General features: G+C 32.4%; 1 protein-coding gene across 1 annotated transcript in view; it reads left to right on the top strand.

The window, feature by feature from the left end:
• LOC21386376 (2-alkenal reductase (NADP(+)-dependent)) overlaps positions 1-10,394 on the top strand; it is an 11,393-nt gene extending 999 nt beyond the window's left edge. The window contains exons 4-6 of the mRNA XM_024170919.1: positions 3,505-3,584; positions 8,724-8,850; positions 10,045-10,394. Of these exons, the coding sequence (XP_024026687.1) occupies positions 3,505-3,584; positions 8,724-8,850; positions 10,045-10,296 (459 nt within the window). The 3' untranslated portion in view covers positions 10,297-10,394. The remainder of the gene's footprint in view (positions 1-3,504; positions 3,585-8,723; positions 8,851-10,044) is intronic.
• The last annotated feature ends 2,662 nt before the right edge of the window (positions 10,395-13,056 follow it).

Genomic DNA, 13,056 nt, shown 5'->3' on the forward strand with positions numbered 1-13,056 from the left:
ATATTATATATATATGTTTTGTTTACTGTTTAGTATTAGTAGGGTGGTCTTATCAGAAAATTACTCATGAAGTAAAAAAAAAAAAATACAAAATTTTGAGTTTGATGTGTCGTTGTAAATTAAGTCCTAAATAATTTTGGTTGAGGTGATGACCATTTGTCAGCTGAAGTTGGTGAATTAGGGCCCGTTTAGTTCGCTGATTCGAATTTTTAATTTGAGTTGAGATGTGATTTTATGTGAGAGTTTTTTATTGTAATAAAAAAATTAAATGTGATTATTTATGAGAACTTTTTACTATAGCAAAATTTAAATTTTAAATTTAAATCAATGAAATGAACAGAGTTTTATATTTATCTGTAAATGGAGCTTTACAAAAGCGAAACACAGAGTTTCTTTCACTTTAAAAGTTTTCCTTTTTTGTGTAACTGTGTGCTTGTGATTGCTTAACGACCAAACCGTGAATAATGCTGGTAGTCAAGGGATATATGATTGAATGATCTGAAAACAACAATAATGTGCTTGCTGGTGGAAAACTTGGAAAGGGCATAATCTATTTTTTCGTGGAGATTTCTAGAAATATAGGGTGCGTCTACGATGATCTTATTTATTTATTTTTTTTTTATGAAAATAAAAATGAAAATATTTTTAATTTAAGACAGAAATCATTTTTGTAAATGTGTTTGGTAGTTTTATCAAGAGATTGTTCTCAGTATAAAAAAACTTATTAATGTCTCTCTCTTTCTTTGCTCGAGAAAGGAGAAAACGAAAATAAAAAATAAAAAACGATTAAAAGTCATTTTTCATTTCTCTCTCATTTTACATTAAACCAAAAAATCATTTTCATTTCCGTTTTTTTGTCTTTAACTGTGTCAAACGCCGTTTTAAAATCATTTTTTGTCTTTATCAAAAAATGTGAAAAATAAAAACAAGAACAGTTTCAAACACAACAATAGTATATTACATTATCCTTCTTTGTTTTTCTTTATTTATTTTTAGAGAATACCATTGTGAGAGCACCTAACTATATGGATTATTAACAATAATCTTACCGCACTTATAAAATAAGGGGCGTTTGGTATGCAGTAATCTTAAGGATGAGAATGAGAATCTGTAATATTACTATGTTTGGTACAAGAATTATAATTTTTAGATTCCCAGGAAAGTGATTACCATGAGATTCACTTTCCCTCATTTTAAGGTAATTTGAATACCACCCAACATGGGGTTATTCAAATTCTCAGGAATCTCAAAATTATGGGAATCTTACCCACACACCCAGTGTAGCTTACCACCACTAAGCATCTCCTCTCCCCCTGTCATAGCTGCCGAGCACCTCCATCATAGCTACTGTCCAAGCTCGCCGCCGGAGTTCCCCCATCACCGCCATAGATGCCAAACAACCTGATGAGGACATCAGGGATGCAATGAATACTCACGATCCAATTCAAGTCCCAGTTGGTCCGGTGACGAGGTATCAAGCTAAAAGATTTAAAGAAGAATTGAATATCCTAGTCCGGAGAGTTCTACAATAAAAAGAGAGAGTGTTCACTACTGAGGGTGAACAAAGGTTGGTTTTACACATTCAAGTTGATCCGGAAGAGAGCCATTCAGACATACACGTCCATTAAGGCATTGCATGACCAATTCGCATGTCATTCCAAGATACACGTGCAAGGGGGAGTCCAAGAGGATGTAGGCGTGTTTTCCAGCCAGGAATCAAGTCTAGATTATGGATCAAGACTTGATTTCGTCACAATCTTATCTTTTTAGATTTAAGTTTCAATTTAAACATTTAAATTCCATAATAGGCGTTTAGAAGGAAGGAGTTGGAGTCAAATTCAGATTCCTTCCCAAGGATAAGTTTTTAGGCGTGTGTTATCTTATCTTTAGGTGTTATCTTGCTTTAGGCGTTTCTACCTCATTAAGGGTAGAATATGACTTTTACAATTTTAAAACTCTGCATGTTATTTTTGGCTATTTAAGGCTGCAATTCGATTAATAAAATAGTTTTGATGTTTTATTCACATTGTGAGATATTCTTCTTGAGTTCTTGAAGAAACTATTCCGAACTTATCAAGGTTTTCTTGTAGCGTTCAAACTTGACTTATCAAACAGATTTCCATACTCGTTTGTGGCATTTTCACCATACCAAGGTTCTTATTTTGCTAAGCAACGGATTGCAGTTTCCATTAATTCTTGAAGATCTTGAATCGTAATCTCATATTTGGTTACGGGTTTCGTCATGTTGTTGGCTCGGTTCGTATCACAACCCCCCATCAAACTCATCGTCGAAGCTTTCCCATCCCTACCATGGTTGCCAAACCCCCCTCCCGCCACCAAACTCATCGCCAGAGCTCACCCATCTCCAGTAACGACCTCTGCGAAGCCACCGCCCATCACAACTACTCTTCTCCGTCGCTCACCACCTTTGTCGCAGGCCCCTGTCCGTCACCCATACACCGTCACTGCTCCTCCGACAACGTCATTGCTGGCCCTCTTCGCCCTAACACGTCCCAAATCAGTGGACAACAACTCACTTCCCCTCCCTCTGCTCCATCTATTCCAAGAACAAAAGCCGCCCAAGTCCGATTTGAGCAAGAAGAAAGAGGCGAGGCAAGGCCTGATTTGAGCGAGTGAGGGAGAGATAGTTTTTTTTTAGTTTGTTATATTTTTTAAATCTAATTTATCAAAATTATAATCACTTACAAAAATAAATAGTTTAAAATTATTTAAAATGTTTAATTTTATAAGAAAAATTACATTATATTACTGTGCACAGCCAAACACCGTAAAATAACATTCTTGAGAATCTGACAAAAGATTCATACGCATAACCAAACATGATAATGTAAATTTCTAGAGAATCATATTACTCACTATCGCTTTTCCAGGTATTTAATATTTATTGATTACTGCATACTAAATGTCCTTAAGTGTTATGACACAAGTTAGGAATTATGTCTTAATAATAATAATAATATCTCACCTATAATATGGACCATTTGATTTGAATTCCACGTATATGGTTAATAGTCCTCATGTGGTCCCGTGGTGAGAATACCCCATTGTAGAATTTCTTTTACATTTTTTGTTCTTATAATATCTTAAAAAAATTTACAAAGTTGGATTTTTTATTTTATTATTTTATTGGGGGTGCTCTGACTTTTATGTTTCTGACACTACACTAATTATTAGCACTATTGCCGACTATTATGGGGCATCATGATTAACAACATTGTAAAGTTAAAAGGAATCTTCCACTACCGACTGGCATAATAGCCATTTTCATGTGTAGGTTAGTTTATTAATCCAAACTTAAGTTAAACTCCATCTAATTTGGTAGGAACCTTATGAGATCTAGGGGTTAATTAATCACATTATATGGACTTTCAGCAAATATGTTATACATTTATCCTTGTGTGTATGCTTAAACTTTTATTTATAGTCCTCATAACCGAGTTCTTAATTGACTTTTAATTTGCTACCTTTTGTGCCTATTCTTAGGTAAAGCTCGTAAAGGAGTTCGGCTATGATGATGCATTCAACTACAAGAAAGAAACGGATTTTGATGCTGCTTTAGCCAGGTAATTATAACGTGGCATGGTCATTATAATTAAATAATATATACTGTTAGATATGTTTTTTTAGGCAAGTATTTTAGAGAGTGTTGCAATACTTTATAAAACACTGGTTGATAACTAATTTTTGGATTCAGTTCGTTCAAATAATTAAGCATGATAAAATACAAAAAATAAATGCACACAAAATATGGTATTACAGTTCAGTTAAACTTAGACAGTGAACAATTTATTAAGTTCTAAAAAGCTACAGACACCAATCAGATTTATACACTCAAAAACTCCTTCCTTTACGTTGTCCCCGCCATGCTAAATCTCCTTAATGACTATGTCTAGCGAGCGTTATTCATTTTCAAACTACATGACAAAATTCTTTCAACTGTTATTATGTCCTCCCCAAAACTTCTAATCTTTCAACCAAAAGACGAACTCAATGACACATAAAGCTTACAATCTCACAGACTATACTCTAACTATTTTCTTTGAAAACCTGTGCCCCAAATATCACCTTCAATTTCTCTAAAAACTCAAAGACATAAAAAATCAAATTTTCTTACTTCCGAGGCACACCCCTTCACATACACACACATGCAAGATATATAGCAACAATTGTAAAAACCTTTCACGGGTAATCCAAAACAGTCATATCTGTCTCTGCAAAATATCTCCTTATTAACCGATTTGCCCTTTTCAAATATACTCCACGATTTGCTCAATATAAAACCCACCAAGATAGCTCTACCAAAAACCAATTATCCACTCAGCATAACCCACTCACGTTAAATCCATAATGATCTTCACAAAGCCAACCACATCTGATGTTACTGCTATAAAAGATAATGCCATCTCTTTAGCATTGTTGACCTCCACGTGATAAAATCACGTCATTCTCTTTAAAAGTCAAATCAGCCACTAATTACGTGTGATTTATGAATTCAGATTTATGATTCAGAATCATTTTTATATTTATGTATATTTTTTATAAAAGAAAATATTATAACGAATTACGAACTATAATTCAAATTATAGTATGAATCTACCAACCAAACACACCTTTAAGATTCAGATTATTCCCATATTCAAGTCCAAATCCCACCTCTTTGAAATTTAAAAGCCCAATCAAATCTTCATGATTTTCTCTTTGAATAAAATTCACATGATTCTCTTTAAATAAAATCCACATGATTCTCTGTCAACTCCAAATAATATTCGGATAATGTCACAAATATCAAATCCAAATTGACCTCTACAAAATCTACTTTTCAAATCAGATCTCCAACTTTAACTCAAATTCGACAAAAAATCTACAGTCTAAAACGGTTCTGCAATTTTCTACAACTTAGCATCTTGATCTTCAAGTCGAAACCTGTTTTTGAATTTTGTACAACCCATTGCTAAAATATTGCCGATTAAAGTTTTAACAATCTCCCATTTTAGCATTTTCTAACAAAACTAACACTTGTTGCTATTAATAACAAAAATTCAAAAACTAAAAAAAAATTAAAAAGTTTACGAATCCTTCTCAAAAGTTTAATCTGTTAGGAAGTGGACTAACAATAATTTTTATATTTTAACACTCGCCCTCACGTGTGGGCTGGACAATAGACAATCGTGTGAGTAAATTAATTGGAAAGCCTAACACGTGAATATTTAAGCTCGAGATATCTTAAAAACCCAACACATGACAATTTTAAATGGGGATAAAAGTGTAATTATGGGAGTTTGAACTCAGAACCTCTCGCTCTGATACCATGTTAATTTACCAAGCAATCCTAAAAGCTTAAGCTGTTAGGAGGTGAGCTAACAATAATTTTTATACTTTAACACAACCCATTACCAAAATATTGCCAACTAAAGTTCTAACAATCTCCCATTTTAGCATTTTCTACCAAAACTAACACATTGTTGCTACTAATAATAAAAATTCAAAAACTAAAAAATAAAAAATAAAAAATACATTGTTCTCCCCCTTTTTGACAAAAATAAGCCAAAGACAAAAGTAAAACAAAAGTAAAGAAATTCACTTTCTAGACACGTTTCTAGAAACTGATGTGGCAGATCATGTTTTAACACTTGTTGGAACACTCGGTGCAATACTCACTTGTCATTGAGCTCTGTAGCTGACTCGCTATGAATCTTTTCTTTGTCTTACTCCCCTTGAATGTAACATTCTCTGTGTCTTGCTCTTATCACCTGTCTATTGCTTGGAGTAACCACCACCACAATACTAATTGTCAGTAGTACATGCTTTTGAAGAAGTATAAACCTTATGACACCTGAAATTAGATTTTCGTACCCACACAGGTCTAGAAAATTTATTTTGCACACCAATCTTCATATTAGATGTCTTCTTTGAGTTTGCAGAATTTTGTGGATTAAGGAGCATATATCTCTTCAAAGCATTCAAATACTTGTAACATCTCGGTCTTATATGGCTAGGTAAATCGCAGTAATAGCATTTGGGGACAAACCTTTTACGTCGAGGGGGTGAGATAATAACATTCTTACTAGGGGTAGTCCGAGGTTTAGGAGCAAGTGACGCTTTAACAAACATGGTCCTTGACGTTGAACTCTTACCGGTGTATCCAAAGCCATGACGATCACCACTTGATTTTCCTAATAAAAGAATATGATCCAATTTGGTAGTGCCGGAATTCATCATCTTCAATGCTTTTTGAGTGTTCTCTAATTCAACCCTTGTTTCTTTCAATTTTCCTTCTCTCTCAGTAGCCATAAACTCATAATTGATAGCAGCTCTTTTCAACACTTCATTCTCTTTGACAAGCTCGTCGACTTGCTCCCGTAGAGATTTATTCAATTTGTACACTTTAACCCACTTGCGGAACATGGTCTTGTAAGCTTCTTGAATGACATCAACAGTCAGATCCTCACCATCACTACTACAGTCAGAATCTGACGCGGCTCCGTCTTCTTTACTGTTTCTAGGATATGTTGCAAAAGACGTTGCAACACTGTCTCTGACACTATTTGCAACAATGTCGTCTGAAACTTTCTGATCAATATAAATGTTAAAGGCAACGTAATTACTCACATGTTCATCATTCTCCTGACTGCCTTCAGAATCTTCATCACTACATGGTTGAGAGATTTCTTCTTCTTCTTGAGAGTATTAGAACACTCAGATTGAATGTGTCCATAACCATCACATTCCCGGCGTTGAATTCTTCAATTTTTTTGTCTTTGCTTTTGAGCTGATTTTTATAGCTTTATCCTTCTGAAAATTATTAGAGTTGCTAAAGTTTGGCGTTTTGTTCTTCTTGTTGAACTTCTTAGTGCCATCAATTAGTGAGGGCCGTGTAACCGAACCTCCTTCCATTAGAAAGTATATTCCTGCGATCATAGGTTTATTCTCAAAATCTGACCAAGCATATGATTAGTAAATGTTAGATATGTTTTTTTACGCAAGAGTTCGAGAGAGTGTTGTAACACTTTATGAAACACTGATTGATAATTAATTTCTAAATTCAGTTCATTCAAATAATCAAGCGGGGTAAACTGCAGAAAATAAATGGACACAAAATATGGCATCGCAGTTTGGTTAAACAACATACATCTGCGGGACCACGCCCAGGCAATAAACAATCCACTAAGTTCCAAAAAATTACAGATACCAATCGGACTTATACACTCAAAGACTCCCTCATTGATGTTGTCGCCGCTGTGTCGAATCTCCTTAATGATTTTGTTCAGTGAGCACCACTCGTCCTCAAACTGTGGGCGAAATCTTTTTGGCTGATTATGCGCTTTTGCTCGAAAGCTTTTGATCATTCTTCCAAAGGACGAACTGAAAGACACATAAAGCTCACAATCTCACAGACTATAAACTCAATATTTTTTCTGAAAACTCCTGCACCAAATATCACCTTCAATTTCTCTAAAAACTCAAAGCCATAAAAAATCAAATTTTCTTACTTCCGAGGTACACCCCTTCACGTACACACACATGCAGTATATATAGCAACAATTGCAAATACCTTTTCACGTGTAATCGAAAACAGCCATATGAGTCTCTACAAAATATCTCCTTATTAACCGATTTGTCATTTTCACATATACTCCACGATTTGCTCAATATAAAATCCACCAAGATCTTCCAAAAACAAATTATCCACTCAGCACACGTTAAACCCATAATGATCTTCACAACGCCAACCACATCCGATTTTGGTGTTCTAAGTGATAATGCCATCTCTTTAGCATTGCTGCTCTCTGCGTGATAAAATTATCACATTCATTCTCTTAAAAGTTAAATCAACCACTAATTGAAAGATCGGAAATAGTAGAAAATATGTCAATATGAAAAACTTAAGGAAGTATATAGGCCAACTTTTAGTTATAGAAATTAATACACCATAACTTGTCAAGTTATGGTTCATAACTAGATAAGTTATGGACAAACTTGTCAAGTTATGATTCATAACCAGACAAATTATTGATAAAAACCGTAATTTATAGACAATAACTTGTCAAGTTATGGTTTATAACCAGACAAGTTATGGACAAAAATAATAATTTAGCCTATTTATTAACTTATATAAACTATTGATCTATTAATTTTAATTCATCTCAAGTCATGGCCTATTTTCCTCTTTTCCCCTTAAAGATTCAGATTATTTCCATATTCAAGTCTGAATCATTGTAGCACCTCAAAAGCCCAATCAAATCTCCATGATTTTCTGTTTAAATAAAATCCACATTATTCTCTGTCAACTCCAAATAATATTCGGATAATGCCACAAATATCAAATCCAAACTAACCTCCACAAAATATGCTTTTCAAATCAGATCTCCAACTTCAACTCAAATTCAGCAAAGAATCTGCAATCCATAACGGTTCTGCAATTTTCTGCAAATTGGCATCTTGATCTTCAAGTCAAAACCTGTTTTTGAATTTTGTATAACCCATTGCCAAAATATTGCCAACTGAAGTCCTAATATATACGTAATCTTTTTTGTTGTACAGAATGCGTATTATATATCAGTAATGCATAATTAGTTTTCAATTATTGACAATCAGGTAAATTTTTTTAGGAACGTTTATTTAACAGAGTTTCATATAAAGGTAAATGGTAGATCATGGAACTAAAAAAACCGCAAATGGAATTAACTTTTCATTTTTCATAGGTACTTCCCAAATGGAATCGACTTGTATCTTGACAATGTTGGCGGTAAGATGTTTGAGGCTGTCCTTAACCATGTCAACAAGTATGCCACGATCCCTGTTTGTGGCATGATATCTGATTACAATAAGGTAATGCTTCATAGATAATAAAAAATGGTTTGCGTACGGACCCATCGAATGGATGTAACTTGTAACAGTACAAACGTAACATGACATTTTTACAAATTTAAGACACTAAGCTCCTATTTATTTTAACCATCCGAATTGTTATTTAAGATTCAAACTGTAGTTCATGATTCAAATTGATATTTGATGGAGGACAATTTAAGAACAATTGAAATAATTAACAATGGTTCAAATTCTTAGATTTTAGAATTCACCACCCACTAAATTTTAACAATCCTAATTGTTCTCTACAGTGAATACAATTCTGATTTTACTTTTTCTTTGTCCTAAATTTCAAGCTTAAAAATGTTATAATTTCTTTGTTTTAATTCTGATTGAGATGGTTTTTTTTTTCATGTGTTCATAATGAAGAGAGGAACAAATCTCCTTCCATATTGTATATTTTTTTGATGTCATTTACAAAGATTTTATAAGATTTATTACAAAACTCTAACGACAATTTTCAATACTTTATCCAAACACAGTTTGGATTTTAATGCAATTTCAAATTACAATTTATTTGCACATCCAAACACCGGTTCGAATTACAATTCAAATCACCACAACTCAAACTAAATCAACAATTCGAATTATTGAACCAAACAAGGTCTAATATAATTAATTATCTCTCACTATTATTACACTTTTATAATATCCGTATTATGTTAAATAACTAAATTAAAGTGTAATACAAGCCTAAAATAGTTAAATTACATTATTTTAATATTTGTGTTATGTTAAATAAATGTCATGTCATGTTTTTATTTGTATATGTTATGATGGTGAGACTGTCCTATCAATTGGAACATAGAAAAGACCTATATATCTATAATATACACACACATATATATGTAGACAGGTTTTTTAATAGTTACGTTTTTATTGGTGGCTACCACCAAATATAGAAATTTGATGGCATGACGTGATAAGAATCTAGTTTCATTAATTGTCATAAATTTTTTTGGTCAATTATATAATTTATTATAACCGTCGGATTAATATCTTACGGCTAAAACAATGATACTGATGAATAAGTAAATATTGGAGTAACCATTAAAAACACACAATATATATAGATATATATATATATATATTTCTCTCCTATCTCTATGACCTTTTTTGGGCTGTATATTTAAATTTCTTGCATGAAATGTGAAGGTTTGGACAAATCGAGAGGGGGTCAGGAATCTGCTGAATATGGTGGGCAAGGAGGTGAAGATACAAGGTTACTTGGTGGGAACGTATATGGATCGTTATGAGGATTTTATCAAGGAAATGGTGAGCTATAAAAAACAAGGGAAGATTAGTTCCAAGTACAAATTCTACCAAGGAATCGAACAGTTCTTGGAAAGTCTTGAATCGCTTTTCACCGGCTCCTGTGCTGGAAAAGTCTTGATTCAAGTGAAGTAACATAGATGGATCAAGACGTCACACACTCTATCACTCATTAATCAATATTATATATTTATATGATGTTTGGTTTATCAAAACTTTGTACTGTTAAATAGTGTGGCAATTGAGTTGGTAATTTTAATAACTAGTAAGATTTAACTTTCTACAAATAATTTCACCAATTGAAATTAAATGATACAACACTTGCCATATTATTTTGGTACCAAAAAGAAAAAAAAATTAAATGCTTAATTTTTGTTGTGTAATAATACACAGCAGTCTTGCTTATCGACTGTTGTTAATTATTTTCTAATATTTGAGGATTAAATGTTGCAGTTGTTATTGAGTATCATTTACTATTGATGACCAAAAAAGTGACGATATATATTGTATCATTTGCTATCCTAGTACATTATGGTACCTGAACTTATCTTTTTTAATCATCAATAGTTCATGAAATGTTACTGTCATTTGTACTTGAATGACTAAGACCAGTATTTGTTCACTCAAAAATTAAAGAAGTAATCTTATTAGTATTATTTTTTCCTCAACCAATTATGTCCTTCGTCTTTTTAGGGACCGTTAAAGGCAGTGAAAAAAAAAAAAAAGCTTTTAACTTAACATCTAATATAAGGTAAAATCCATGTAAGTATACTAAAATAAATACCCCATATGTACATATGTTATGTAAAGTTCTATTTTTCACGCAACACTAAAACAAAGTATTTCATGGATTGCCCCCAGTTTCAATTATATTTTTATTACCGTCATGTCAAATTATTTTAGTTATCATAATAATTATTGCAAGTCAGTATTGTAGTATCTCTTACTAATCAAAATAATCATTGTGGTAATTACTACTATAGTAGTGACACAAAAGAAAATAATATGGCAGTGCTATGTGTTATTATCAGTGATAATCACTTATATTTTTCTAATCAGCCACAAATTCTGATAATAATTTTTATCTAATTAAAAAATTAATGGAGATAATCTTTTGATGATAACTAGCTTTTTTCATAAGAACAATAAAATTAACAAGCGTGCACAAGGTTTGTAGTGGAGGATTAAATGGCTTGAAACAGGGTAGTGTGGGAAGTGCCTGAGTGCATGAACTGCATGAAAAGTATATGGACAACACTCTTTTACTCATGCGATCCCTATGTTCCCCATAATATCCTCACGCAATTAACCTATACCTACGAAATGCCCTCAAAATGTTCCAGTGATCTTTAAAGAAAGCCCATAAGTGAATTTTATTATACAAATCGTTCAACTTACTTTTAAAGTGTACACGTATGAATTTTTACCACTTTCTTTAGATTAATACCCTTTAATGATTCATATATTTTTTGACTAAAAAAAATATTAATCAAGAGTAAAAAATAAAAATCTAAGCCCATACACTCTAAGGGGTATTTATCTCATTTTCTTTTTTGAATGGAGAAGACTATTTTACTCATTCAATAGAAAATAGTGAATTTTAATAATTGGATTAGTTTTTCAACGCTTTAATTTAGAATAAGAGTAGTAAATTTTTAATGCGAGCATCTACAAATTTAATCTTTCCGTTCACTTCGCTGATTCGAGTTTTTTTACAGTAAAAAACTCTCACAAACAATCACATCTAACTTTTTTGCTACAGTAAAAAGCTCTAACATAAAGCCACATCTCAACTCGAATTCTAAACTCGAATCAGCAAAGTGAACGGGGCCTAAACAAACAATTAAAAACAAATCTTATATCGATTGACTAAAAATGTATGTTCTACCATAAAAGTTCCCATAGTATTTTCCTTTTTCTTAAATATTTCTGCGCAAACATGATTCCAAATATAATAAATGTTGGTGCGTGAAATTATGTAGACCCAAAGTCATTGCCAAAAATGATTAATGAGCATAAGACGCCAAAAGACCCAGACGTGAAACATGCACATGCTTGTCTGGTGAAGTGCATAAATGTTCGTCTCATGACTCTCATCTCACGTTTAAAAGGAATATATTTCATTATTATTTGGAAACATTTGACATTTGGGACTGTACTTAGCGATGATTAGGGAAAAGATGGTATGCTTGAACCTTTTTTTTTTTTTTTTTTTTTTCTTCTTTTTCCCTTTTCTGACAACATGTAAATTTTGGGAGAGAGACGTTTTCACAACCAATAATATTATAGTACTATAAAAAAAAAACCAATAATATTATAGACGAAAGCCAGTGCTTTATAATTGAAAGATGACCCTCCTATATATAAATTTTGCAACTTTATCTACTTTTAATATCCAGATGTAAGCATCAATTCAGGAGTTTCATATACTTCTTATACAAGAATTCTAGTCCTCCTAAGTCAAGTGTGCTCAATATACTAGTTTACATTTGGTAAACCTAAAAAATTCTTAATTATCAAATAAGGCTTGGCGATCATCTCTGGTTGGGATTTTTCTTTTATTTTCCTTTTTCATTTGTGCTCTTGATTGGTGTAACCTCTTTGGAATTTAAAATCTGAAATGAAGGATGTACTACTTGACTATAGAAAATAATTGAAAGCTAGGTTAAACTATATAATATTGATGATGATACATAGAATTGTACATACACAAAACACCAGCGAATTACGACCTAGTGTTCTCTTGTTACACTGAAGTACAACATGAGAAAAAGAAAATGTAGGTATCCTTCATCATCACATCTATTAAGTTTTCTTTTTCTTTAATTAATCACTGCGCTAGAACATTTATTAGAGTACCCTAATAAAACCTAACTGAAATGATTAAAAAAAAAA

Source organism: Morus notabilis, unplaced genomic scaffold, assembly GCF_000414095.1.
Source record: "Morus notabilis unplaced genomic scaffold, ASM41409v2 Scaffold822, whole genome shotgun sequence".
In the NCBI taxonomy this organism is placed as follows: Eukaryota; Viridiplantae; Streptophyta; class Magnoliopsida; order Rosales; family Moraceae; genus Morus; species Morus notabilis.